The following is a 27,623-nucleotide window of genomic DNA, read 5'->3' as shown; positions in this document are numbered from 1 at the left end:
CTTGCCAGCAGTCTCCTGGCTATTCCCCCTCCCTCCCAAAAAAAAATCAGGCTGGAAATGGGGGGGAAATGACTATTACCTCTTGGAACTTCATTAATAAGAGGCCTAACATGCTCTCTAGGATATCCCTACCTTTTGCCAGAAGCTACAAATGTATACTCTAAAGTAAACAATGGAAAGGTTACTGAAGGTTAAGTACATTCACATACTTCAGTCTTAACAGCCAGACGCCACGCTGGGAACATAATTTACACAGCATGAACTCAGTGCCCTAATTCTGACAAGGGTGGGGGAAGCGGTGGGAGGTTTCGCAGGATGCATCACATGTCCACAGTGAATGGAGGTCAATCAAAGGGCACCTTTGTTTATAACCCAGACCCCTCTCTCATTTATCTTCCGCTGGGGATTCCCTGGTTGGCTGCATGACAGATTTTGTGACATCACCTGTCAGCTAATAATAGAAATTCAGTCAGCCACCTGCCAGCAAAGATAGATGGGTTTTTGGTTACAGACTTACTAATTAAATGACTGGCTTACACCCGCCTCCCCTCTCCTCCCGCCTCCTTGTGTTGCATCTCAGCTGCCAAGGAAACCCAGGGAGCAGCTCCTCAGTGCTCCCGGTTGTAGCAGAGTCTCAAACTTTTACGGATTTGCTATAATGAGCCCTCTGCTAACATCACAGAGGCAGGAGCCTTTGAAGTATTTGGCTCAGTTCTCTCTGACTATCTGGTGAAACAGAAAAACAACCAACAGATCCACATATCGGCCAAGGATGAGGCCGTATGAACCCCGCAGCATGCAGGGATGTTTGCAAAAGCTCATACCTTGGGGCAACACCTTGGTGTGTTCCCTTCTGATAGGATTTATTGAGTAGGAGTGAATGGCGTTTCATGAATCGCAGCAGATGCTGCACACATGCATTCAGATGGTAATGATTGGGTCAGAAATATTCTAACACAGCACTACACACCACTTTCAAACAAGTTAGGATTGTTAGGATCAGAGCCTTAAAATGAGGGTATCTTGGCTGATATATGATATAGTCTGCACTCCACTGTCTGTCTTGCTCTCTAAGTGTAGCAGTCCAATTCCTCCTGACGAATTGGTGAACAATATAAAAGCCACAGGGAGAAAAAACAACCCAGAAAACATTGGCTAGAAACTTCCTTTTATGTCAAGTGGCAGAATAAGCACTTGTAAAGCATGCACAAACAGCTAACATGTATGAAAGTACTATGTATACATGGTTGCATTTGCTGTGGGTGGCATGATATCGTCCTTTCTTTCTTTTTGAGGGAGAAGGACGTGCCTTTACTCCTGAGATACTACAATGATATTTGACACACATATTCAGGATAACATTCTACATTTTAAATTAGAACCACAGCTCTACTCCCTCACCTGTTTGCTGCAAATATATCAGAATTTATTTCCATTTAAAATGGGAATACAGTCATACCCGGGCTACAAACACTTCAGGTTGTGTTTTTTTGGGTTACGGACCCGCCGAAACCCGGAAGTACCAGATCGGGTTACTTCCGGGTTTTGGGGCTGCGCATGTGCAGAAGCGCTAAATCACACTTTGTACATGCGCAGAAGCGCCAAATTGCAACCCGCGTGTGCGCAGACACACCTCTGCGGGTTGGGAACGTGCATCCCGCACAGATCCCGTTCGCAACCCGAGCGTCCACTGTATATGATGTAATATACTCAATATTGTAATGAAAAATAAAGAAATCTAATTATTTTTAAAAATAATTTATTGCCACACTCATGGCAAAGACTCATTTGTCCATATTCTTATTATAATGAAACATATGAAAGCTAGCATGCATGTTTAGAACACCTTTCTAATTTTCAAGTTGAAATATTACAATCCTTTTTCAAAGAGCCCAGGACAGCTGTAAAATAGCGTGCTGGCATTTCACTCTTAAATACTGAACATGTAAAAACAAAACATACAATGTACATTGTAAGACACTATTATTTGGCTGAAGTTAGACCCCAAAACCACTTTCAGTGGGACGGGGTGGGGTGGGGGAGAAGATTCAAAACACAGTGCAAACCAGTATCAAAAGTGAGACATTTCAAACACTAGTACTGCATGTTCTCTCCCCGATGCTTTTTAACATCTTTATGCGCCCCCTTGCCCAGATTATCCGAAGCTATGGGCTGGGCTGTCACCAATATGCTGATGACACTCAGCTCTATCTGCTGATGGATGGCCACACTGACTCGGCCCCGAACACACTGACCAGATGCTTGGAAGCTGTGGCTGGATGGTTTCGTGGGAGCCGATTGAAACTAAATCCTTCGAAGACAGAGGTCCTATGGCTAGGTCGGGATGGCATGGGGATGAGGGACCAACTCCCTTCTCTTGCGGGGGCCCAATTAGTGCCATTGCCTTCCGTTAAGAGTTTGGGTGTAATCCTTGATGCCTCCCTTTCCATGGAGGCGCAAGTTTCAGCAACAGCCAAGGCGACATTTTTCCACCTTCGACGCATCAAGCAGTTGGTCCCTTACCTTTCCCGCCCCGACCTGGCCACAGTGATCCATGTGACGGTCATCTCCAGGCTTGACTACTGTAATTCGCTCTATGCGGGGCTGCCCTTGAAGCTGTCCCAGAAACTCCAGCAGGTACAGAATGCTGCAGCGAGGCTCCTCACGGGGTCTCTGCCATGGGAGCATATTCACCCAGTGCTTTTCAAGCTGCACTGGCTCCCGGTGGAGCACAGGGTCAGATTTAAGGTGCTGCTTTTGACCTTTAAAGCCCTTCACGGCCTAGGACCCTCGTACCTACGGGACCGCCTCTCCTGGTATGCCCCACGGAGAGCCTCAAGGTCCATAAATAATAACACCCTAGTGGTCCCAGGCCCTAAAGAAGTTAGATTGGCTTCAACCAGAGCCAGGGCCTTTTCAACTCTGGCTCCGGCCTGGTGGAACGCTCTGCCTCATGAGACCAGGGCCCTGCAGGATCTGATTTCTTTCCGCAGGGCCTGTAAGACAGAGTTGTTCCGCCTGGCCTTTGGCTTGGAGCCAATTTGATTCCCTCCCTCTCTCTCTCTCCCCCCCCCTTTCTTTCTTTTCCTTCTCCTCCTGCGATGAGGCTACATTTTAATATTTTAATGTTCCATTATTTCAATGTTGTATTTTATTTTTGTTTTTAAGTTGTAATCATTCATCTTGTTTTTATTATTGCTTGTAAGCCGCTCTGAGCCCGGCCTTGGCTGGGGAGGGCGGGGTATAAATAAAAAATTATTATTATTATTATTATTATTATTATTATTATTATTATTATTACTGTATGTAAAATGAAATTTAATTATAACTTAAATACAGCCAGTGAAGTGGCTAGGAGGAAACTGGAGAGCATAATTTAGTCTCATATATAAATCCCCTTTCCTACTTTCAGCAGATGCTGATGAGAAATCTGTTTGCTAATTGACTTTGTACTAGTAAAACATAGTTCAAAGGAGTGAAAGCAGAAACACCGACAGGACTGTTTCCTGTTTTTAGTCGTATCTTATTCTGCTCCGAAGCCACAGCAAGTTTATCTAGCCCAACTTGCAACATGAGTTCTTTTGTGTGGTTTACAGTGCCAATGGGTTCATAAACTGTTTGAAAAGAACAAATGCTGGCAATTAGGAGACCAGTCCTTATGCATTTTGCAGAATCTATACCTCAGCAGGATTTCATGTGCTAAAGTTCTTTCATCTAGAAGAGTCTTTCTTGGAGTAGACCTGTTTTACATTTCCCTCTCCCACAGTAAACAAAACACACCTTCCTTTTCAAGTCCCTAAGCTCTGGGGGTTTTTGGGGTGTGTGGGAAGAAGTTTCCATTTTGACCAAAGACAAGTTCTTTGAACTAAGTACAATACTGTTGATGATATATTTTGTACTTGAAATCTGTCAGTTTCATGCCAGTAAGAGGGTATAGAGGTGTAAGGAGTGGTGATAAGAGGTAAAGAGAGGTTCAGTTGCACAGGGGTGGGGTGGGGAATCCTAACACTTATTCTTCTTGTTGTAAGTTTGTGGGTGTCAGACCCATTCTAACCCCTGGACACAGCAAATGTTAAAATATAAGCAAGGCTAGCTTCCTGTGTTGAGGCAATCACATGGGTGATGGGCCATTGGAACAAAGGAAATGTGATAGGCCCTAAAGAGAACAGAGGAAAGGGGGTTACTGTGCCAGTCAGCAAATGGATGGGGTCCCTTCTCTACCTTTTAGATAGTAAAGGTAAATGGACCCCTGACCATTAGGTCCAGTCGTGGCCGACTCTGGGATTGCGGTGCTCATCTCGCTTTATTTGCCGAGGGAGCCAGCGTACAGCTTCCAGGTCATGTGGCCAGCATGACTAAGCCACTTCTGGTGAACCAGAGCAGCACACGGAAATGCTGTTTACCTTCCCGCCGGAGCGGTACCTATTTATGTACTTGCACTTTGACGTGCTTTTGAACTGCTAGGTGGGCAGGAGCAGGGACTGAGCAACAGGAGCTCACCCCGTCGTGGGGATTCAAACCGCCAACCTTCTGATCAGCAAGCCTTAGGCTCTGTGGTTTAACCCACAGCACCACCCGCATCCCATTGTGAGAAGCAAAAAGTCTGAGGGCAGTTTGCTGTGATGTGACTAAGAGGAAAAAGCTGCAGGCTGGAAAGGCAGAGAGAAAGCCATGGCTGATTTCTGCTTGAATCCAAGGTTGTGGCAATTGGAGACACAATTGTGTGGTGATGCTGTGAACCCCTCCATCGTAGGCTCAGGTTGTAAATATGTGTACATAAACCACATATCATTGAGACACCACAGTCTCCGCTGTGCCTCATTTTCAAAAGGAAACACGAACCCTGGGTAAGCGCCTGGAATCTCACCACTTGGAGATAGGGATGGCATGCAACTGTATCTTTTTACTTTGGTTTTCTGTCTTTCTAGAGTGTTTATATGTTGCAATAAAAGGACACTAAATTGCTATGAAAATTTCCTAGTTTTTGTGAAGGAAAAATAAGACTTCTCATCATAGCTAGAAATGAATTTTCCTATCATAATGCACACCACATAAAAAATGGACAAGAAGGTATATTTGAAGGTATTTATGAATGGATATATGATCCCGTACCAAAAAAGGCAAAATTTCTCTAGTTCAAAATATGTTAATTTGTTGCAAGTGATTTAATTAATTTAGGAAAAGAATAAACAGCACTAGAACAAAAAATCTTAGGACACTTAAGACTAAGTTTTATTATGGCATTATGCTCTTATGGGCTTGAGCCCACTTCAATAAATGAAAGAAACGTTACCCTCAGTTGGCAGACACACATACATGCAAATACGCATGCATGGGCACAGAGGAAAAATGGTTTTTTAAAGCAGTGGTCATGTAATATAAGGGATTGCAGTAGGTCTGTGACATTCCTATACAGAGCCCAGATGTATATATGATAAGAACAGTATACCCCATTCATAACAGCAGCCACTGTGATAATACTATTTTTTTACTGTAATTTAACAACTGTAGTGGGAAAGAAATCCAAAATACTGATTAAGCCCAAATTGAATAGAATCTACTTTACAGATAACATTTTGGTCCAGCAATTTCACACTGGAGCCTCTGCTTTAAGTCTTTTTTGTTGAAGGATGATAACTTTGACAATGCTGAGAGGTCAGCAGTGTAGTGACATGGGAAAATGAAATGTTCTCCTACTGGTTTCTGAATGTTGAGATTTTTGTTGTCAGATTTGTGTCCAGTTTCTCTTGTGTAGAAACTGACCTCTTAGTTCTAAACAGACCCTGAAAGGGAATTGTGGCAGGTGTACACACACAAACACACACACTGTTAGAATTCCTGCTCCATGATTGCAGTCATGGGATTTTTGTCTTTCACATGACGTGGTATGTTTTGACTCCACAGAGTGGGAAGTGACAAAGACAGGATCTTTGTGTTACTGTGTTCCGTGAAGTGGGACTATTGTCCTTTGTCCTTTTTCTCTTTGCTGTCTGATGCTAGAGAGAGAGGGAGCCATGTTGCAGTGCTTCATGTGTGTTTATATGTAAATAAAGTAGATTAGCCAAAATGCTGAGTTGCTGAGGTCTGTCACGCATGATTCGCAAACTCTGTGTATCCCTAAGTATGCCGGTGTTGGTTGGCATCGGTCGCTGTGATGTTCGGGCTGAAGAAAGCTTATGAAGCTCCCGAACAATCGACCAGGAGGGAGGGAACATGCCAGTCGGGCATGTGTCTCTGCCAGGGTCCTACTCGAGTGTAGGCTGAACTCCTGACACACACACCTCACATATAAATAATACTGGAGAATGAGTAGATAAGAGCCACTGATCATATGGACTGTTTTTAATACTATCATCTGGAAAAAAACCTGGGGACTGAGTTCCTGTGTTAAGCTATCTGTTACTAAACCTGGCCTCTGCATTTCTTGTAACTGTAAATAATATATTTTGAGACATTAGCAAACAACTTCTACAGTGCCAAACTGAAGCTAGCACTAGTCCTCAAAGAAAAGACGGAAGGGCTGATGCCTCTGCAACCCATCTGTGCTCTTTGTCTCTTTGTTCCTTGCCCATGTGATCTCTACCATCACAACCCTCTCACTTCCTTCTGCATCCACTAACTGCTCCCATTCCAGATTCCTCTCTGTCTTTCAACTCATCTCCCTCAATATCCTTTCCTCATTGTTCTGACATATTCATTATTGAAGCAACCATTGTTCCGCCTTCCCTCAGCCCTCTACTCCTTCTTCTTTTCTGCCAGCTCTCATTCACTTTCTCTGCCTTCCCCTGCTGCTTTCTCTCTCAAACTTCAACCTACTGTAAGTTTTTCTTCCAGGGTCTTCCCCTCCTCTAAAGTGCAATCTTCGTTGCCTATCACCACCAAAAATGTCACCATGTTCTGTACAAATGATGAAGTGTAGATGAACACACAACATATTTCTGCAAATGTCAATATGAAAGCATATAGGTTATATAGGTTGCTGAAGATTAACAGAGGGGCTTGATAAATTCAATAGGAATATCCCAATCAAACAGAGGCTCTGGAGGTCTAGAGCAAAAAGTAACTACGTCTCCTTTACACTTTAAGAAAAAATGACCAATGTTCCTGCAGTTCTTCTGCTTACCAGGAGATGGCGGCTGAATCTTAGGTTGTTTCTTGGTCTCTCCCGTGCTGAAGACTTCTGGAGGGGGCTCCTCCCCTCGTTCAATCTTGCATTCAAAGGCAAACAGGTACTGGATATATTGTTTTTTCAGGGAGCTGGCTGCGCTGCTTGAAGTGCCAACATTTAGGTTGGTTGCCAGCTCACGCCACTTCTTATTCTTATTAACCTAGCATAAATAAATAGCAGAATCAGTGGATTGCAACCAAGTGGACTGATGAAAGCCAGGAGACATTTGAAAAAACACAGCACTTAATGCCTTGGTTTGTTTGTTTTATTTGCCTCTTTTAACTAATGCTCATTACTCCCACACTCATTTGTAACACACAAACAGCATTTACACTTATAAAACCATTAAAGAACCTGTTGATATAGCTATACAAAACACAGTATCTTCTGCCAGGCATCCCTTCTCTACTCTTTACACTTTGGGGAGGGCTGGGGCTTGTAATGTGCAGTTAGCCAATCTATCTTCCACTTAATATGTACTTATTTGCTCTGGCACTCAAACAAGCATGCAGACTCCAATTATAAACAACAGTTTCTAAAAACTAATTTAAAATGGCAATAATAAGGCCTTTTTTCACTGCTGAAGTGCTCTGACATTGATATAAAAAATTAAAATGAAAGGCCATGTCTCTTCCAAAATAGCCACTAGTTGAAGGATCATTTAGCTAGTAATTCCTAATTCAGGTGCTGTAATGCCAGGGCTTCCTGTGATGGAGATCAGTGGTCTCTTTGCAGAACAAGATATACAGTCAAACAAGATTCAAAATGAATTATAACCAATTTTGAACATACTAAGGTGATTCAGTGAGTTTCTTTATTGAAAGCCTTACATATGGTGGCCGACTAGAATGAATCTTGCTTTATGCCGTACGATATCAAAGCCTGTAAGTCTTAGAGCTGCACAATTACATTTTTCTGTGCTTGTGATGAGAAAGAAGTGTATACCTTGTGAATTCTTGCAAACTAAATTCCAATACTGCATATACCAGCTCTGAAACACAGGTGCATATGACAAAACAGACACTTGTGCATTTTTCACAGAAATGGTATACTGAGATGTATCGTCTATAGCTGTAGTGGAAAGACATAATTATTATTTATAGTTTCTAATATCTATATGCTAGCCAAGAAAATACTTACGCACATATGCTCAATAAATCCAGAATAGCCCTGGTTCTTAGACTTGGGTCTGCTAACACAGCGGTCTGATTTCACCCCCAGAGGCGCACTCCATTGTCTCTCCAGACAGATGGATGCCAACGAACACCAAGACATAAGTATTTCTTACCTGTGCTAAACCTCCAATCTCCTTAACACAGACATACAGCCTGAAAAGATCTAGTGGCTTCTTGCCTACAGCAGGCAGACTGGCCACAGGCGTTCCCCTCTCTTCCATGAAGTTGAGATACCGATCCACCCACATTCTGCGCTCTGGTTCGTTTCCCAGCTCATACATTTTTGTGATCTTCTCTCCAGTTGTGGTAGACGAATTTGATTTCTAAAGCAAAAGCATTTTTTAAAAAAGCATTGGGGTAGGGGGCAAGAAGGGAAAAGATAGTAAGAAACTCACAATGGTGACAAAGAGAGGATGTTAAACTAAAGCTATCACACAACAGGCAGGAATGAAGGCTACTAGTTCAGGCACAAACAATACATTCTGTCCACATGCTGCAGTTTGCTCATCTGATTTTGTAAAACAAAGGGCCCAAACTCCCCCTTTTATGATTTTTTATGTTTTGCCCTTATACATGAACTTTGGATCTCAGAAGGCAAGTTTCTGATGATGCCTCAAGTCATTCATAACGTAGCTTCATTAAGCTATATGATATAGGAGGAAAACAAAAAAGATTGCTTGGAAATTCACCTTAAAATGAATGCCACCAGATATGAGAGTGAAGAGCTAAGGGTGGGAAACCTACACTTCTGAAGAAATCATCGTAGAATGTAAGAGGTCAAATCAATTTTGCCAAATCTGGTTTCTTGCTATATCTGGCTAAAAAGTTGGTAAAAGTAAGTCAACACGGTTATTAAAAATGTTCTCACTCAATTGCAGTGCATGAGCTGTCAAAAGTACCTTTTATCAGTTTTCTAGGGTCTTCCTATGGTCTTCTGAGCTCGATTCTAATTCAAACATGACATATCATTTCTTCCCCTACATCCCTTTGTACCACCTGCATGTGAAGTTGAAGGGGCAAAAACTCTTTAAAATGATTATAGCAATAGTTGCTTGATGTTGGGGCAGTTGCCAAGGTCTCATCTTGTTTCACTGACTTCCCTGCTTGGGATGGAGTCCATTGTTTTTAATTAACCAAATCACCTTGGCTCTATAAAACTTTTTTGCTTTATATACAAAATTCTCATTTATTCACAGTGATGCTTCTTATGTAAAGTTGTTGGTCACATTCTGAAATAAAGGACAGTATCAATTTGCTTTTAGCATATTTACCAAAGGGACACTTATTAATTACTTAGGTTGAATTGGGGTTTACTAGATGCAAATGGAGGGTTGCAACAGGAGAATGTGGCACATCTTATTGCCTTTCCTACTGCTTAATTTAGGAGGATATTAATTCTTTATCAACTTTGCCCTTAAAAACAATTGCATAGTAAACTATTTAGTGAATTTTTAAAAATGCAAAAAGGGCTATAGATATTTCACATATATTCACAATATCATTTTGGATATGTCAATATATTTAGAATGCAAGGAAGCAAACAAAGAAATTATTTATTGCCCCCGAACAACTAATTATTGTAGCCAACATTACTATTGTTAATTAATTTTTATATTTCTTACTTGTGATTCCACATGCTCAATACTTGCAGCACATGTTATCCCTTAATAATATAACCCTTAATAATTTTTCACTCAGCTGCCATTCCAATTGCCTATTACAAGAAACATTCAGACTTAATGGCCAAACAAAGGTTTTTCAATTTTACCCAGTGAAATACTTCTTCTTATAAAGCTATATCATCAAAAAAAGGGGAAGTAGTTTACCGTCTTTTCTTTGCTGGGCACTTGTACTGTCTACATAAAGAAAAGTCACTTTTCAAAGAGATGGCAACAGGCCACAAAGTGACAACATAATCTGAAAACATTACTATTTACAGAAGGAAAGAAGGGCTTCTCACTGCAGGAGCTTTCAGGCTGTCAAGCTCAGTGAAGTGGGTGCAATTTTCCTCTAAAATGAAATATTAACTTCAGAAGAATAAGGAAAAAATCTTTCCACAGAGGGCTTGATTTCTACTGTCTGCACCCCACAGCTAAAAACATTAAAAATTTCACATTTTGCACATGCAACTGCTCGGTCAAGCACAGATTACAGAAGCTTTGTATTGCCAGATTCTGCCTATAGAACATACTTCCTTCAAGTAAAGTTTATACTTCACAATTCTAATATTTATTGCATTGTAAAATTGATAAACTATGAACTGAAATCACTGCAAAAATCACAGCTGGAGTAAATAGTAAAAAATAATGAATGTAGCCTCAAATGGTTTTGTTGATGTGCAGCAGGGTAAGTAAAGTAATTGTGCTGGTATTAAGTTAACCAAAAGTATTGCTTGATGAAAGCCTTCTGAAACAAGATGAGTAAATAATATAATTTCTGTATCAGATGTGTGTTATCCAGTATTTAAAACATTTGTGACTGGAAAAGTCTGCTGATGTACATGGACAGTAGTTGTGCATTTATTATCCCAAACTTGTCTATTCTCAACAGTTACATTGTAGTGAATGATTTTTTCCATGTGTTCATGCAACACACCTCTGCAAGCATGTGCATCTAGCAATAAATAGTCACAGGTGAACTACAGCAAATTTCAGTGCACATCAATTTTTGAGTGCCTGAAAAATTCTGAAGACTGCATAGCCTTCATTGGGGGAGCATTCACCATTCTGTAATTTTTATGTTATTGTGCATGTCCAAAATCCATAGACTATCTTGCATATATCTGGTCAATTTCCAGAATGGTAGCTAAACTAGTGATTGTTTATTATAACTATTATAGTGTTGTCCACATTTACTAACTTATCTCTGTATATCTGGACATTAATTGAACACATGGGGTATTGTTAACATTCCCTGGTGATTGCTGGCTATCTTACATGTTCACTCTAAGTTATATATTAATGGGGAAAATGACTCTCATTGTGTGAGGCAGAATTTGTGTACACAAGAAAGGGTACACACTTCCCCCTGGAGGGAAGCAATGTGTATCTCTTCGAATATAGGAAGATACTTTATACTAAGACCAGGTCTAGCTTAGTATTGTCAACACAGACTAGAAGCTCTCAGGTGTGAGTCTTTCCCACTTCTACCTGGAAACACTAGGGACGAGACCTTTTACATGCAAATCATGTGCCACTGACCAGCAGACCTTCTCGGTATGCCTTCGGGGTACTACAGATACTTGGCTTTGTATACTGATGATACCCACAGTGAAGAATTTAAGAGTTCTGAATTTGTGTGCTCACACACATATTCTCTCAAATATGCCATTTATTGCTATCCTATTTATGTACACAGAGTAAACATAAACTGATCCTATTAACAGCAGAATTGAAGATATCCAATTTGAAATTCTCTCAGTAGATAATTACTCAACCCATTGTCTTCATATTTTCCAGAAAAGCATGCCAGCTCTAGAACTCACTCTCTGCTAGAAATATGTGAAGAATCTGATCAGATGTTGGATATGGTTTTTGGTATCTTCCAGCCAATTGATATAAAGAATACAAAGCTGCTATCCTGAAAACCCAGATCTGATCATTGATAAGGTTAGTAAAATCTGATAACTAGATAATTTGGTAGCCCAAATATATCTATATAGTTTAGCACCCTGATCTGAAATTTGCTTCTTTGAAATAATTTTCCCTGAAATCAAAGGATTATGGTAAAAGGAAGAATATATACCTAACCCAAGTTATTTCTTTTCTGGTTCTTTATTACTTTTAAACTCAATCAAATCATAGATATGTCTTTGGAAAAAGTTTTACAATAAATTCTAAGAACTATATCTGAAGTGAGTGTTTACTCTAAATTGAAAACAGAAAGGTAATTACTCCCACCTTCTCTATCCCAAAAAAAATCTGAAATGGTTCTCTTTAATTTATGCGGAAACAAAACATGCATTTCTAACAGGCTCCCCTGGGGATGAATAACAGCTTAAAGAACTCATGAATACATATTTTCTACCGTAAAGATGTTCTGCATTTCCAGAAATATTTAAAAAGACTGTCTATGTACTTAATGCCTCTCTGTGCCCATTTAAGAAAAAGTAAAATACTCAAGAAAATACAATAAATTTCTTCTTTGTAGAGTTGTCCATTTAGATAAGCATTCAGGCATGGCCAGTTTTGACATTAGAGGGAACACACACCACCATATGCCTTCTGAGACTCAAAGTCATTGCCCTCTTTCCCTAGTTCCTCTCTACTTTTGTTGATGCTTTCACACTAAGGGCTACGAGCACATATCTCCAAAAACCCTCTAGAACATAATGCACTTATTTAAAATATTAGTTACCTCTTTTTCTTTTTGCATGTGACTTTTGTGCTGGTATTCATTTTGCCCACTGATAAAAGCTTAGCAATCTACTCTTAGAGAAACAATTTGCCTGGAAATATTGTTTTTCATGTTTGGGACACCGGATTGTTTTAATCTTCACAAACCAAACCAGATAAACACATGGCTGTCATTAAAAGCAGCAGCTGTATGTATATCAACCCTGACCTTTTCCATAATGTCTAATACAAAGTTGGGGAACCTTTTTCAGCCCAAGGGTATGTTATCCCATAGACAACCTTCTGGAAGTCATGAGTGGCGTCAAAACAAAAGTGGGTAAGGGTCACAGTGGGCACCCAAATGTAGACCATATATCACACCCACCCCAGCCCAAAGCAATTAGGCTTGAAAGGGGAATTCTAGTTTTTACATGCCTGATTGCCAGTGAGAGTGATCTTAATGGAGATTGCAGCTGGGTTGATGGAGACTGAACACAGCCATTGTTTGGCACCGCACCAGCAGGAGGCTATTTTCAAGTCCAATTACAGCAGGTGAAGGTGGTGAGTTTTGGAAGTGGAGCTGTAGTGTGTTCCTTCTGGTGCAGCAATTAGGCTTGAGAATAGCCTTCCTGTGGCTCCAATGGAAGGTTATTTTCAAGCCTGTGTGTGTGGTTTGGTTGGGGAAGCCCCTCAGTTTTCATCTGGTTCATGGGCTGGCAGCTTCCCACTAGTACATGTGCCTTAATATAATCATATTCAGTGTCTCTCTGCCAATGGCCACCAGTGATATGGAGTGGTACAGGGAAATGCAGAAGACTAGAAAATCGGGGAATTGGTATGTCCTTGTATTAGACAGCATGGAGGTGGGAACTGGTGCTGCTGTTTTGGGAGTCAGCTGCATGTCTTTTTCTAAGTTTGGATCAAGTATTTGTCTGATGAAATCAGATACTAATAAAATATTTTTAAAGAAAATATCTTCTTAGATATCATTCCCCCATCCAAACCCTTTATACAATATTTTCTCTTAATGTCTTCTGGAATTTTCTTTTCCATTAAGGTGTCCTGGTGAAAATTAGGATTTAACTGAAGACCCTTTAGTATGTTTAGTGATCATTGCAACTGAACATCCCATTCTTCATGCTGTCAGGACTCCAAAATTTATTTAAAATAAGTTATTTATTTGTCTAATGAAATTGCAGTGGTTAAATAAAACATGTTAAGATTTTAGGAAGAATTCAACATTATGATCATTCTGTCAGCAAAAGCACATCGGTTTGCTAGATGGAACAAATTCCCTTCTCCTCCCCACCCCTGCATTGTTCTGGGGTGTGTGTGTCTCCCAACCTCCCAGAGCCAATTTGGGTCGGGAGCATGGGGGGTACAAGAGGAGAATATGGGGTAGAAGCCCCATTGCATTAGCAGGACTTGTGCTGGCTTCCACTAGCACAATTGTTTAGTTGAATTAAAGAACTGTAGAATTGGAAGGGATCCCAAGGGTAATCTAGTCCAACCTCCTACAATGCAATTTGAATCCATAGCAGACCCTGCTTAGATTTGCAAAATGTGCTAGAAGTTTTATTTCAGCGTCATCCTATTCAAAATCATTTTGTTTTTAATGAACAAATACTTCTGAAACTACAATGCTGTCTGAAGACTACATGTGTTTTTTAAGTGCAAGTGGATACTGTCATTTTGAAAAAGTAGCTTTCCTGTAATGTATAAATACAATTTTATCCTGTATAATATTTTTATGACAGCAAACAGGTTTGGGTATTTGGAGATTATGATTGCTCCAAACTATAATGTACACTCAGAAATCACCCAATTCCTCAAGAAAGGAGAGTTTTATTCCTGTTTTTAGATGGTAATGCTACTCAACACCCAAATGGGGGGGGGAACAATTTTGCAAAGAGTTTGGACCCAGTAACTGAGACAAAATGTCCTTAACCAACACAGTTAGCATGCTCTGTAAGCTGATGCATTATGAGAAATATGTTTTCTTCACAACATCTGCTGTATTACAAGAAAAGCCAACTTCTGTGATATACATAAATTTAATCTTCTTTTTATATAAAAGGACTAGACTAAATTTTGCCCTCAGCCAAGCAAGCTCTGTTCCCCACTAGAACCGAGTCAAACAATGAGCTGCAGGAACATAACTTAGGGCAGAATTTAGCCTCCTCTGTCATTACAAAGAAAGAAAATCCTTTAGTGGATAAATAATGAAGGAAAGAATCTATAAAACAAACAAGCAAGCATTAAAATATAATAAGTACAAAAAAACCAAAACAAAAGCCAGAGCCACTTACAGGGCTTGATGGAGTCTTTGGCCAGCCTGGGCTGCCAATGCTATCACTTTCATCTCCATGAAATGAGGAGATGCTAGCAGAACTTGGGGACATTGGGGAAGGGACTGGCAGGTTGCCTGGGGTTGGGGGCTGTGAAATACCCTGAGAGATGTAGCTATCCTGTGGTAGAGGAATAAAAAAAGAGGACAAAGGCAGGGCAAACTTTATTAAAAATGAAAAAAATACATCCAGTTTAAACAGATTGACCATTCTTTTTCTTTTTAACTATATAAAACATAGAGAGAGAGAAACACAGAGAGACACACACAGAAAACACATATACATGTAAATAAATAAATAAATATATAGATAGATAATACGTAAATTATCAAAACGACATTATTATATAATTTGGAAAGTTTGCTGGATGCTTGGCTGAAGTCGCTATGCCACCATGCTTCCCTCAAGCTAAATGGAGTATCAAGCGTGGGTTTCCCCTCATGAGATAAAGAGAAAAAAACAAATAAAGCTGTTCACCTTATTTTTATCAAATAAGGCAGGAAAGCAAAAGTATGCTGCTGCTGAAACGGCCAAAACAGGAAGCTATAACCAAAGATAGAGGAAATGGCTGCAAGTACCAAGGTAAGGACCCCCCCCCCCCCGCACCCAGTGGCGTAGCTCAATTTCCCCACAAGGTTTTCCGTATGTTCCCTTGCCCCCGCGAGTTACAATGCCATAAGAACTAGTAACTTTCAGATCCACACAATGAAGGGAAGAAAATAAAACAACATAAAAAAAACAGATTGCATGTGAATGGAAAAGAGCATGCGGGATAGAACAGAAAAGGGCAAGCTCAAATCAGAGAATGAAGGACAAAATAGCAGAGTTCTGCTGCGCCAAACCAACATCACATGCAGGTGAGGGAAGTACCTTTTTGCTCTCAAACTGAGGAGGCCCATCTTCTTTTCCATCTGGCTTGAGAGGGATGGGCAGTTTGGACTCGCCTGGAGTCATCATATCTGCAAGACCCATAGGGGCTAATCAAAAACAGGAGGTACGATTTAGCATCAAGGTTGACTTCTCGGTGTGTCAAAAACTGATGATACAAGAAACTGGAATATATCAATACTCCATCTTTTACAAAGGCTGAGAAGTCCTTTAGATCTCAGAAGGTAAGTGCTATATGTGCAATAGGAGAAAATGTCTCCAAATTAGTACACCCACATAATCACTCTACAAACTGAAACACAGTTTTAAGGTCTAATTTTAATATCTAATTATTGAGTGACTCACTTTAATAACTGACAGCAATATAATCCAAACCATATATGCTTATGGGACGCAGGTGGCGCTGTGGGATAAAGCCTCAGCGCCTAGGACTTGCCAATCGAAAGGTCGGAGGTTCGAATCCCTGCGGCGGGGTGCGCTCCCGCTGCTCGGTCCCAGCGCCTGCCAACCTAGCAGTTCGAAAGCACCTCCGGGTGCAAGTAGATAAATAGGGACCGCTTACCAGCGGGAAGGTAAACGGCGTTTCCGTGTGCGGCTCTGGCTCGCCAGAGCAGCGATGTCACGCTGGCCACGTGACCCGGAAGTGTCTCCGGACAGCGCTGGCCCCTGGCCTCTTAAGTGAGATGGGCGCACAACCCCAGAGTCTGTCAAGACTGGCCCGTACGGGCAGGGGTACCTTTACCTTTACCTATATATGCTTGCCATGGTAATGCTGAAAAATTCATTAGGTACCTCTTGGATTTGTGGAGTAACAAACTATGTTTGATTCTTAAGTCACTTTCTCAAGCACAAATGTTTGCATTATGAAAAGCTACTTTGGTTACTAGCATTTTAGCAGTCACTATACAATGCATACTTATTATGCAATAATACGGCACCCCAGAGTATCTAGGCCCAAGGCTGAGTTTATAGCTACCTGGAGAGTGGCAGCATAAGAGAAACTGATGATTTGGTTTTCATGAGAGCATTTTCAGTGCTGGAATAGGTTCCTTTGTACTTTCATAGATGTGAACAAGCACCAGTTGATTTATGGTCAATTTGGATGTTTACTTCATAAGTTTAGGGCTGCCATACATCCAGAATTTCCTGGACATATCTGGGAGTTGTCTGCCGAAAATAGTGTCCAGGGGAATTTTCAGAAATCTGTTAAAATATCCGGGAAAATCTGGGCATATGGGGGCCCACATTGGAATTTTAAAAAACCCAGCTCAACAAATTTGCCAAAAAAGCTCAACAAATTTTCACTTTTTGAAATATGGCAACCTATCATAAGTGGGAACAACAAACACAAGAAATACTCCTGCTTCTGTTTCCCTCTTAATGTCCCCATCACTGATAAACAGATCTTGCAGGTGGATTTGTGTTCTGACCCAAACTCTTGTGCCCACGGAACTCCTTTATGGGTCAGATTCATGTGGCAATGTTTCATATATGACTTCATTAGTGGAAAAACAGAAGTGCGAATGGTTCTCACATCAGCTGTTCCAACTAATAAATTAAGGTCTGAATTGGCCCTTGTGGTATGTTATCTGAGTACCACAATAAAATCTGTATGATTACACTATAAAATATCACATAATATTTCTCTGAGCCTCTTAGTTGCCAAATCCCAAGCCTACAACCTACTCAACTACATTCTTCAACTTGTAAATTATTCTGTAGATCTGTTCTGTGGCCGATGTGGGTATTCAGCTATTTTCCTTCTTAAAGAAGTCAGCTGGGAACATAGCTGAATGCTGATCATTCTCGTTCAGATAACACTTATGCAGACACTTTCCAGAGGTGTGCCAAAGAAACGTTCATTTTATTCTCATTGTTTTGAAGGTGGGAAAAGTGAAGTATAGAGCTATTGTCACATTTTTCCTGAATTTCATGTTTCAAAGCCGAAAGTCAAAAGAAACATTCAAATCAATTATGTATATTGTGTTTTCTCTGTACAGTATAAAACTGTGTGAACAAACAGTGCAAGCTCACACTGTGGAATGAATACTTTAAAAACAACAATTTCTAAGAATGTACCACTGGACAAGTTACTGTAGTTATATGTTGTTCTTGTATTTACATGAAAACTAGTAAAATTATTTGGGAAGGGGGGAATAATTTCTTAAATCCTCAGCCTACCACATCCCAAAGGTTTGAGTGAGAGCAAAACATCTTGATGATGTGATTCCAGAAACATCCCTTTCAGCATTTCCTGTCATGTCTCAGCCTTTTCACTTCTCTCTAAAATGCCACTACACAAATCATTTGCCTTTCCCACTGCTTGATCCCCTCCTCAAATCTGTACATGGTTTCCCATACCCTCCTTCATCCAGGATGGACTTACCTTTATAGGTCTCCAAAACCTTGCCTTTTGGTCCTTTATTACCAATTATTATACCCTCCAACTCTACCATCGTCAGTTACCCAAATGTTTCTTACTCTCTAATCTAACTTCACACATTTCCCCTTGCTGTCCCCATGCACCAGAGACCCTGCCCAATATGTGCATAGTGTCATCTTTCTTGTTTGGTTAATCCATCCTGAAAGCTCACTTTTTCCAAGAGGCCTTTGCTTTAAACTGCTGCAAGGCAATTGCAAACTCAGATCTAAGTCCTGTTGAGTTCAATGGGCCTTACTCCTTAGTCAGTGTGGTTCAGATTACAGCCTAACTTTATACACACTCAATTGGGAATAAGCTCCCCTGAACTCAGTGGGACTCACTTTTGACTGGACACGTATAAATGATTGCATTGTAATATTTTAAATTTTCTGTTCGCATTCCTTCCTTCCTATTCTTGTCTCTGTCTCCTCCAATTTGGTGTATTTCCTACTATTCTAGAATACAAGCCTTGGGGGCATTTCACTTTCCCCCTTAAGAAATCTGCAGAGTACTATGTATACAGTTGCCACCGAGAGAGAGAGAGAGAGAGAGAGAGAGAGAGAGAGAGAGAGAGAGAGTATTAAGAGTATTTGCAATCTCCATAGAATATACAGGGGCAAAACCAAATTTTAAAGTATAAGCATTTTTGAACATTTGTAGTTTCTGCTACATAACAGGTAAATATTATTAGTTGAACTTTCATTTCTGTTATTACCCTTCAAAATAAAAAGAAGCCTGCAGATCTCAATGCAGTCACAAATGTATGTGAGCAAAAGGAGCTCCACATTTGGTATAGAACATATAGCTAACTAAGCTCAACACATTTTTGTTAACTATGCAAAATGTGTTTAAAAATAGTAGACGGGGAAAGAAAGGCTAAATAAAGTATGATGGATATTGCAGAATAATAAAAATCTAGCCTGATTATTATTAGGCTGCTTTGCTTTTCTGTAAAATGATAATGCAGTGTTTTACTCAGCGGCCAACATGTGGGAGAACAAGCCAAAGGGGAAGGGGGGAGCTTTAAAAAAACTTCACAGATTGCCCACTACAAAATGATTATTGCACATATTCATGTATTACTATGTTTTAGAAAATAATTAGTTTTAATTACAGCAGTGAGAGAGCAAGCAAGACTCTGGCGAATAAGCTGGCAAGCTTCATGGTGCTAATTTGCTAATATCTTTAGCATCACATCACTGCAGGTTGGGAGAACGGCTCTGCCAAAAAACCTACCCAGCCATGTGCCACACGCGTTTACAACTAACTATATACTCAATACTCATCTCTGAACTGCCATAGGCTTATTTGTAGGTTGCTGTGGTGCGTTTGTAGGCCAAACAAGGCATTTGAAATATTGTAATGCGGAAATTACTACAGTACTTGGCTTTAAAAAAGTAGTTTCAGTCTTGTATATTTAAAAATGGGAACAAGATGTCTATTTCCAAACAATGCAATAACTGAGAAACAGCCAGTGTTTTTTATGAATGGAAGTAAAATGATAACGAAGTAACCAAAGAGTGACTAAGTGCACAAGGCCATCCAAGTTGCATTTCTGACCTCACCCATTTGCTCTGGAGACAGCTGTGGGACTTAGGGCAGAAGCAAAAGACCACTCTCCTTGTGGCCAGCATTTTTCCTACTTGAATTTAACTGCAATAGTGAGAAGTATGAATTTGGTTGCCAATTCACTAGTTGCAAGTTTGTGTGATGCCATTGCAAGCTTTCTGAATGATGCTGGAGTGGTTATGTTGTGCAGAACAGCAGTTTGTGCAAGCAGTGAAATCTTCAGGTGGCCCGTTCAGCTGCCTGCAGAAAGATTTTGCAAGGGTGATAAAATCTGAAAACTGTAAATAAAATTTTGAGTGATTGATTATGATCCAGAGAAACAGGCTGGACTATAGAGCATTTGACATGTACTTCTTTTGAGCTGCCCCAATCAAGCAACAGGGTGTATAAGAAGCCTTCCATGTGCGTTACTGGTGCTGATTCAGATGCAAATCCAGTTGCACATCAACATCTGCATTGCATTGCACAGGACTAATTGCTCACAACAACAACAACTGTATCTAAGTTACCATGTCATCTTGAGAAAGAAGTACTACTATAGTCTTTTGTGTAGGATCCATATAGTATTTCTTTATCCTTTGTTGAAATGCTTTGTAAAGACTTACAAGAATGCTTCCAAGGGATTTGCGGCTGGTATCCCTTTGCTTTCTAGTCCAATGACAAACTGAGAGTATTATTTTGACCCCTTTTCAAACAGTGAAAGAACACTATTGTCACAATTCCAGCAAATTAAGGCACGTGCGTGCGCACACACGCTCTCTTCTCCAGTGACCCTAATGATCCTGCCCACAAACTACAAATATATAAAACATTTAAAAGAAGAAGATAACAGTGAAATCTGTGATTGAAAAAGAGTTGCAATGTAGAATGAATAGGTTCCAAGAACTAGCCCCAGGCTTTATTATAAGAAGTTGAAAGTCAGAATAATTTAAAAAAGAAAATATGGGTCAAGGTCCTGTTCTAGCTATATACCACACCAAACTTAGCTCACATGTGAGTTAAACTGCAGTCAAGTATCATAAGACTGTCCTACAGTCAGGGATCTGTATTTCTGGGCTAGATGCCATGCTTGTCCTACAGGAGAGACAATGGTGATCAGTCTGTGGGGAAACAGTCCACAGCAAATCATTAGGCTGAATTTTGGAAGGAAGAGCCCAGGTCGGGACTTAACAATTCTGGGTCCAATCCACCAGAACCAGTAAAAATATTTGATTACATTTACTTCCCCTTTTTCTTCCAGATGCTGCTGCCTAATGCAGTCAGACTACCAGCCTAGCACTGTCCACTCTGACTGAGGAAGGAGCCCCTTTCAGTCTTCCTAAACAAGACCGTTCCATCTGAGATTGAAGGTACAACTGTCTGTGTGCAAACCATGGGTGCACTACCACACAACGAGTTTAAAGTCGCAACAACCTGGTGAGGTAGGTTTGGCTGAGAGATTTGCCCAAGACTGAATGCTAGACTTCGTATAAACCTATGTTCCAAGCAGCCCAGTACTTTAGCTGCCACTGACCCAATGTGGTCTTAAGCCTTTGTAAGAAAACGTTCGGATGGTTTGTGGCCTTCGATTTTAACTGTGATGCTGTAGCTGTACCAAGGTGTTTTGGGTTGTATCAAGTGAAACGTGGAAAATCACACCCTATCTGCTAGAAAAAGTAAAGGGTGGATTTGGCTTTGAGGCAGGAAAGAAAGAGAGGTGAGTGCTCATTGCTTTGTTTAAAAAGGGGGGGTTGGTGGGTGGAACAGCTCATGTCATTTGGTCTTGCGGACTAAAACATACAGAAAAAGTAAGGTTGCTGTGAGGAGAGTAAATGTGTATCTGCAGCAGAATCTAACAACGTTACACGCACACCTGCCCTTTATTTTAAAAGGGACAGCCTGACCCAAAACTTTGCAGGAGCTCCAGTTCAGGCACATATTGAATGGAGCTGTATGGGACAGTTCTGTGCATATATCATTTCAGCTCCTGAGATCAGGTCCTTGCATGAAGGCTCACTTGAAGCCCAGTGATATGCTCTTGGCAGCAGAGCTCTGTATCACAGTATATGCCCAGAAACATTCCACCCTCCAAACATTTCTGCAATGTAAGGCCATCTTTAAAAAAAAAAGGATTCTGAAGTCTGAATCAGTAGGAGACAGATTATGCAAAACTGCATGACTGCCCAGAAAAAACAGCTTTTCACAGCACAGGATTTCTGTGCAGTCACTAGTTTCCCCCTGTGTCTGGAACAGCTTCATTTGCCCAAATGTGACTCTGTGCATGGATTGCCTACCACCGTAAAAGACTGAGGATTTCTGCACTGTATACCCGAGTGTACACTGAGCTTTGGTTTGAGGCAAATGGCTGCAGAAACTGCAAATGTGCTTTGGTTGAGACACAACTGGATTGAGCGGCAAGAAAACCATAAGTGCAAATAATAATAATAATAATAATTTTAAAGAAAAAGTAGATGGAGTAACACTTTTTGTGCCTGCAATAAAAATTGACCATAAAAACCTACCTGCATTACAGGTATATTCACACATACTTCGTAATATTACACACTGCACTACCATCACTAAAATTCAAAAATGAAATTAATGTCCACCATTGTTAACAAAAAAAGGGGGGAGCCTTTTGTTCATCTGTCTTTTTGAAGAAATTCCTTCACCGCTTTCTCCTAAACCCCCTCCCCTGGCATTATAACTGAAGAAACAGTTGTCATATTCATAGTCACACTGATTCTATTTAAATAATTATTTGCTCACTGAAGCCTATTACACAACGGAGGTTTTCTTTCAGAGCATTGGGGCTCTACACTAGTTAAAGAGACGTTTTCTGTTTCTGCCATGTTTTCTTAACGGAACAGGGAGATGGCTAAAATGACAGTCATCTAAATTGGTGTCTGTAGCACTGTTTAAATTCTTCTGGCAGAGTTGCAACTATTATCTTTTGATTTTTCTGTTTCCTGCACTAGAGCTACAATTTGGGGCAATAGGGACCTCTCTGAAAATGCTGGTCATCTTTCCTGTGCCCATTCATAGTACATATGGTCATGGGTGGTTATAGGACAAATGCCGGTTTCAGGTTTGGCCATGATCCTGAGGACTATGTTTCTACATGTAGCTGAATCTTTCTATAATGTGCAGCGTATGCTAATAGTGATTAAGACCATTAGCCAAAAAGAGGGGGGTGGGGAGAGATATACTGGGCTAGAACTGGTCTGACTGAGGTTGTGCACACATTGCTGGCTTAAAACGGATCAAAATTGTTCTTTTTTGCTGTGTTTGCACATTACTGTACATGTCAGCAGACTTTGATGTGTATCACAGTTGCCTGCTCAATGTTCACACCACTGGGTTGAGACAGGGCAGGTATGTCTTTACCTGATGAGCAATTCTCAATTTGTATTGAAGCTGTTGGGGTGTGCGTGCTCATCAAAATGCAGTATTTGGTGACTTTGGGCCATTCACTATCTCTCAGCCTAGTTACCTCCCAGGATTGCTGTGTGAATAAAAGGGAGGAAAGGGAGGGGAGAGAACCTTGTACACCATCCTGAGCTCCTTAATGAATGAACAAGCTTGGGAACAGGGAGATAGGGATAACAATTTTCTCAGCTCTTGATGGAAAGCGACTTGATTATATACATGAATGATGGAAAAACTTATATTTAAGTTAGTTTCTGGAGATGAAACCAGACATACAGAATTCATAGAGTCACCACTTAAAAGTACAGCCAAGCACCACCATGGCTGAATCCTGGAAACTGTTTTCATTGCTAAATTCAATCGTAGTACATAAGTAATAATAAATAAAGAGAGTAATTTAGATTAGGGATAGAGTGGCCTTCCTTCTTCACTGAATAATTTCACTCAAGATCTGGGGGACCGAGACTTCCAGGCAGCAGGTCATGCTATCTAGGGAAGCTTGAGCTTAACATCTTCCTCTCCTCCCACTTTCTAAAATTCAGCACTGAATAAAAGAGGTGGGCAACTTGTGGCTCTCCCTATGCTGCTGGACTCCCATCAGCCTTAGTTATCATGGCCAATGGGCAGGAATGAGGTGAACTGTAGCCCAGCAAGAACTGGATGCCCACAGGTCCCCTACTCTCTGGTATAAAAGTTTATCAAATAAGTTGCCCGCACCCACATGCCAAGGCAGTTATCTAGTGCCTTCAGACACATAGCTGAAGCCAGCATTAGCATCCTTATATATGCTTGGAAATATGGGAAGTGAAGGGATGGTAATGCTGGGCTTCACCAAACGATCAAAGCCTGCAGGCAGCTGCCATATAGGACATTCTTAAATGGCTGTCATGAGGCTCCTGCTTGTCTGAATCTGCCCTTGTTTCTCCGTCATGGATTTGCTAAGGTAAAATAACTCACCAGTAAAATATTTTCAAACTATGTGCACCAGTACCAGTCCTTATAATGATGCCTGTATACTTCCTTGGAGCACAAAAAACTGTAATGTTTTGTGATGCTGTGCTTTCACAGCTGATGAAATATCCTCCTCTCAACACTTCCTGATCAGTGGAGTGTGTTAAGCCGTTTTGTGGCTGTAATTTGTGTCTTAAGCTAGCTGTACTGTGTAGAACAATTTGCGGAGTACACATCATAGGCCCCTACACATCACATTATTTATAAATCTACTTACATTTACTTAACTTCTGGTTAAATGTAAAACATATGCCAGAAATTATACTTCTGAAGCTTAGTTTATATGAACAGATTCAATTAATTCTATCCCATTAAATATTTGGTACCCCAAGATTGCTTGTCCCATCTCCACAACTAAAATGATGGAAGCCTTTTCTGTAAATGATATCAAGGGTACAGAATTGCCAGCTGCTAAATCAAAGTTTACACTTCAGGGACACTTTTGAGCAAAGTGATCCTTCTCAATTGGCCAGAGTCAATTCAACAACCTGATATGTGATCAAAATGTGCTCATGGTTTGGAAAAAATGTTTAATTGATCTGCCTAAGTTCAATCTGAGCCTTGACCCTGGTAAGATTTCAAATGCCCTCAGTGATTCTAGATGAGTGCTATTGCAACATACATTTTTGCTTACTTCAGTAATTTTTTAGGAAGGAGATAAACAAAGACATCTACTATATGCCTGTGTCATCTTTGAACATGCATGTAATAGATTTCATCAGCTGTTACTAAAAAATCATGAAATAAGTTAGATCTACGGGGGGGGGGAGGAGAATTTCTTGTGGTAAACAAAAATAGAGAAGTTACAAGCTCGGACTTCTGGAAAGCAACATAAAATTATTTTATTTTCTTGTTGTAGACTGAGGGTTGGAAACTGGCTGTGGAGTTTTATATAAAATAGAATGAATTATTGTAACATAGTACATTTTTCTGGGTTGTTTGCATGATCTTGATTATGATTGCTGGTTAAAGCAATTGTTTGTCTGTTCTTTTTTAGGGTCAATGGCTGAAACAAATAAAACCACAACAAGCACTACTACCAGTGCATGTACTATATTTTTACAGGACACACCATGGATTAATAAATATGGAAGTGAAAACTTCAAAAATGCATAAACCAAAAATAAAAAAGAAATAAAGAAAGCTCTGATACATGGTTCAATTATTTTAAAAATTCAATATTTTGGAATGCAGAACACAATAAAAACACTATGACTACTCCATACAAAAGACTGCTAGGATAAATGCTTTTGCACTGAACAGATTTCCACCGTATGAAATAATGAATGGCTGAATTATCTGAACAAAAAAACCCCTCTGTGAATCTTCCTTTAAACTGGTTATTCCTTTGCAATACATAAATCTTCTTAGGCAGGGCACTCTGCCATCTGTTTGTTGTTGGTTATTTTTCCAGCTCTGGGGGCCAGAGTAAAAGGGGCAAAAAATTACTGCTGCTAAACAGCAAGCCAGGATTTATAGTGCAGTTTCAATGCTCAAAAGTAATTTTATTTCATCCAGGCAGACAAAACACATTACTACATAACCCAAACACAGTATTACCTGGGACAGCTCTGGTCGGGGGAGGGGGGGAGCAAGCTATTATCTAATGGCCTGTTCAATAGATTTTTTCCTTTTCAACTGAAGTAAAAGTGTGCTGCATGGGCAAACAAACAACCTCCTGCCTAACACTAAGGGAAGCAATTTTATTTTATATTAAAAAAAAATCTCCCTGATTAACAATCTGTATTCTTACCCTTGCTGAAGACACAGCACAAAACCATTATAAATAAGACATGTGGGAATACCTCTGCTAAACTGTTGTCTAGAGAGTAGAAAAACAGGTATAATGAGACTCTAGGACAACAATGTGCATTTTTAGCTGTCAGAAAAAGAATTAAACGGGACCAATGTTTGGCAATCAAAAACTTTAAAATGTTTAAGAGAGCTGGGTGGCTGGTTGCGTTGTGGAGCAGAATCATAGAAGCTGTACATGTTTTCAATACGTGTATGTGGGGTGGGGGAAACCCTCTGAGTTTTATTACGAGGCAGTTAATTCCACAGTTGACATAAACATGCTGCTTAAGCAACAGGCAAATCATCTGAAAGATAGAATGGGGGTGGGAAGGCAGGGGGGAGAGATAATAATATCTACCAGCATGTAACACCTTCATAAAAGTTTGGAGGAATCACTATAAACAGTAAAGACAGAATCAGCTGGTTCTCACATTATTCTTTTAATGAGGAAATGATTGTATTCAAGTGCTCTCCTGTCTGTTTTGAAACTTAGGAGAAGACTATAGGCTTCTTTCCTCCAGCAGCCAAGTAGAGGCAGCAGTAGCAACAGCAGCAGCAGCAGCAGCAGCAGGAAAGGATTGCCCACTAGCCTTACTTTGGGCTCCTGAAGAGGAGAGAGGAACCAAAACTGTTGCAAGATGCAGGAGCAGCAACCGATTTGTTTTGTTTTAAAAGGTAACTGAACTCTATTTTCGCTGGCAGTGGTGTCCTGAGCCGATAAGCACAAGAAGCCATTGCTAGATTTGCCTTAAAAAGAAAAAGAAATCTAAAGGTGCTGCTGCAGAAAGCAGGTTAGTAACAGTGGTTCCTCTCTCCAATAATCATGAAATAATGTTAAGAAGTCTTCTGCAACCCAGCAATTAAATCCAATCACTCTCTCTGTCTTGCATACACCGCATTATACTTCCTGGATTATTCCCAGCAACCATGTAAAAAACAATAGTTTTAGCACAGGAGTAACCTTTTTTGCCATCCATCACAGCAATACATGGTTGGATAGCCTTGCCCTCTATGGTTGTATCATACTAAGTCACACCCTGAGTAGTCCCACTGGACTCAATGGTCTTGTTAGTAATGACTAACTAAAGTCCATTGATTTCAGTGGGCTTATTTGGAGTATGACTTAACTGTAATTAAAGGAAATCTAGTTACTATGCAATTGCACACTGCAACATACTAATGAATGTAATAGTTGGGGATGGGAATGAGAAAAGAAATAATGTACTGCTAGGGAGAATGGTTTGAGTCCACCTCAAATGCAAATGAGCACTTAAACAATCCCATCAACAAACAGATCCCTGGCATGGTATTCCTGCAAAGAAATATAAATGGAAAAAGACCCTTTGTTAATTTTATTTGTTAAGTCCATTTTTTTTTGTCTATTTCTGTGAGTGAACATAATTACTGGGACTTCCAGAGAGTTACACTTTATTCTAAACACAGTGAGTGAATTTTGGTACCTTGTTGGTCAGGTTCCTAACCTAAGATGATGTCAGTTATGTTGCT

General features: G+C 40.3%; 1 protein-coding gene and 1 long non-coding RNA gene across 20 annotated transcripts in view; one reads left to right on the top strand and one right to left on the bottom strand.

The window, feature by feature from the left end:
• The window catches only part of ARID1B (AT-rich interaction domain 1B), a 354,961-nt gene that overhangs the window by 19,399 nt on the left and 307,939 nt on the right, over positions 1 to 27,623 (bottom strand). For 11 of the 18 annotated variants that reach the window (XM_083731947.1, XM_083731959.1, XM_083731960.1 and 8 more), the window contains 4 exons: positions 15,896 to 16,002; positions 14,987 to 15,145; positions 8,457 to 8,666; positions 7,124 to 7,328 (listed from right to left, as the gene is read on the bottom strand). In XM_083731947.1, coding sequence (XP_083588073.1) covers positions 7,124 to 7,328; positions 8,457 to 8,666; positions 14,987 to 15,145; positions 15,896 to 16,002 — 681 coding nt within the window. The remainder of the gene's footprint in view (positions 1 to 7,123; positions 7,329 to 8,456; positions 8,667 to 14,986; positions 15,146 to 15,895; positions 16,003 to 27,623) is intronic. The other 7 variants (XM_083731961.1, XM_083731948.1, XM_083731950.1 and 4 more) reach the window with 3 other exon arrangements.
• LOC310841610 lies at positions 9,299 to 27,078 on the top strand. 2 transcript variants are annotated; one of them, XR_014562601.1, is made up of 4 exons: positions 9,299 to 13,848; positions 15,526 to 15,607; positions 21,145 to 21,325; positions 25,321 to 27,078. It is a non-coding gene; the product is annotated as an uncharacterized lncRNA (long non-coding RNA). The 2 variants fall into 2 exon arrangements; XR_014562602.1 differs by lacking the exon at positions 25,321 to 27,078 and having other exon boundaries at positions 21,145 to 21,455.

The sequence above is a fragment of the Podarcis gaigeae genome (genome assembly GCF_964106915.1).
Source record: "Podarcis gaigeae genome assembly, chromosome: 3".
Taxonomy (NCBI): Eukaryota; Metazoa; Chordata; class Lepidosauria; order Squamata; family Lacertidae; genus Podarcis; species Podarcis gaigeae.
Note: the sequence above shows the minus strand (reverse complement) of the source record. Positions and strands in the feature narration are given on the sequence as shown.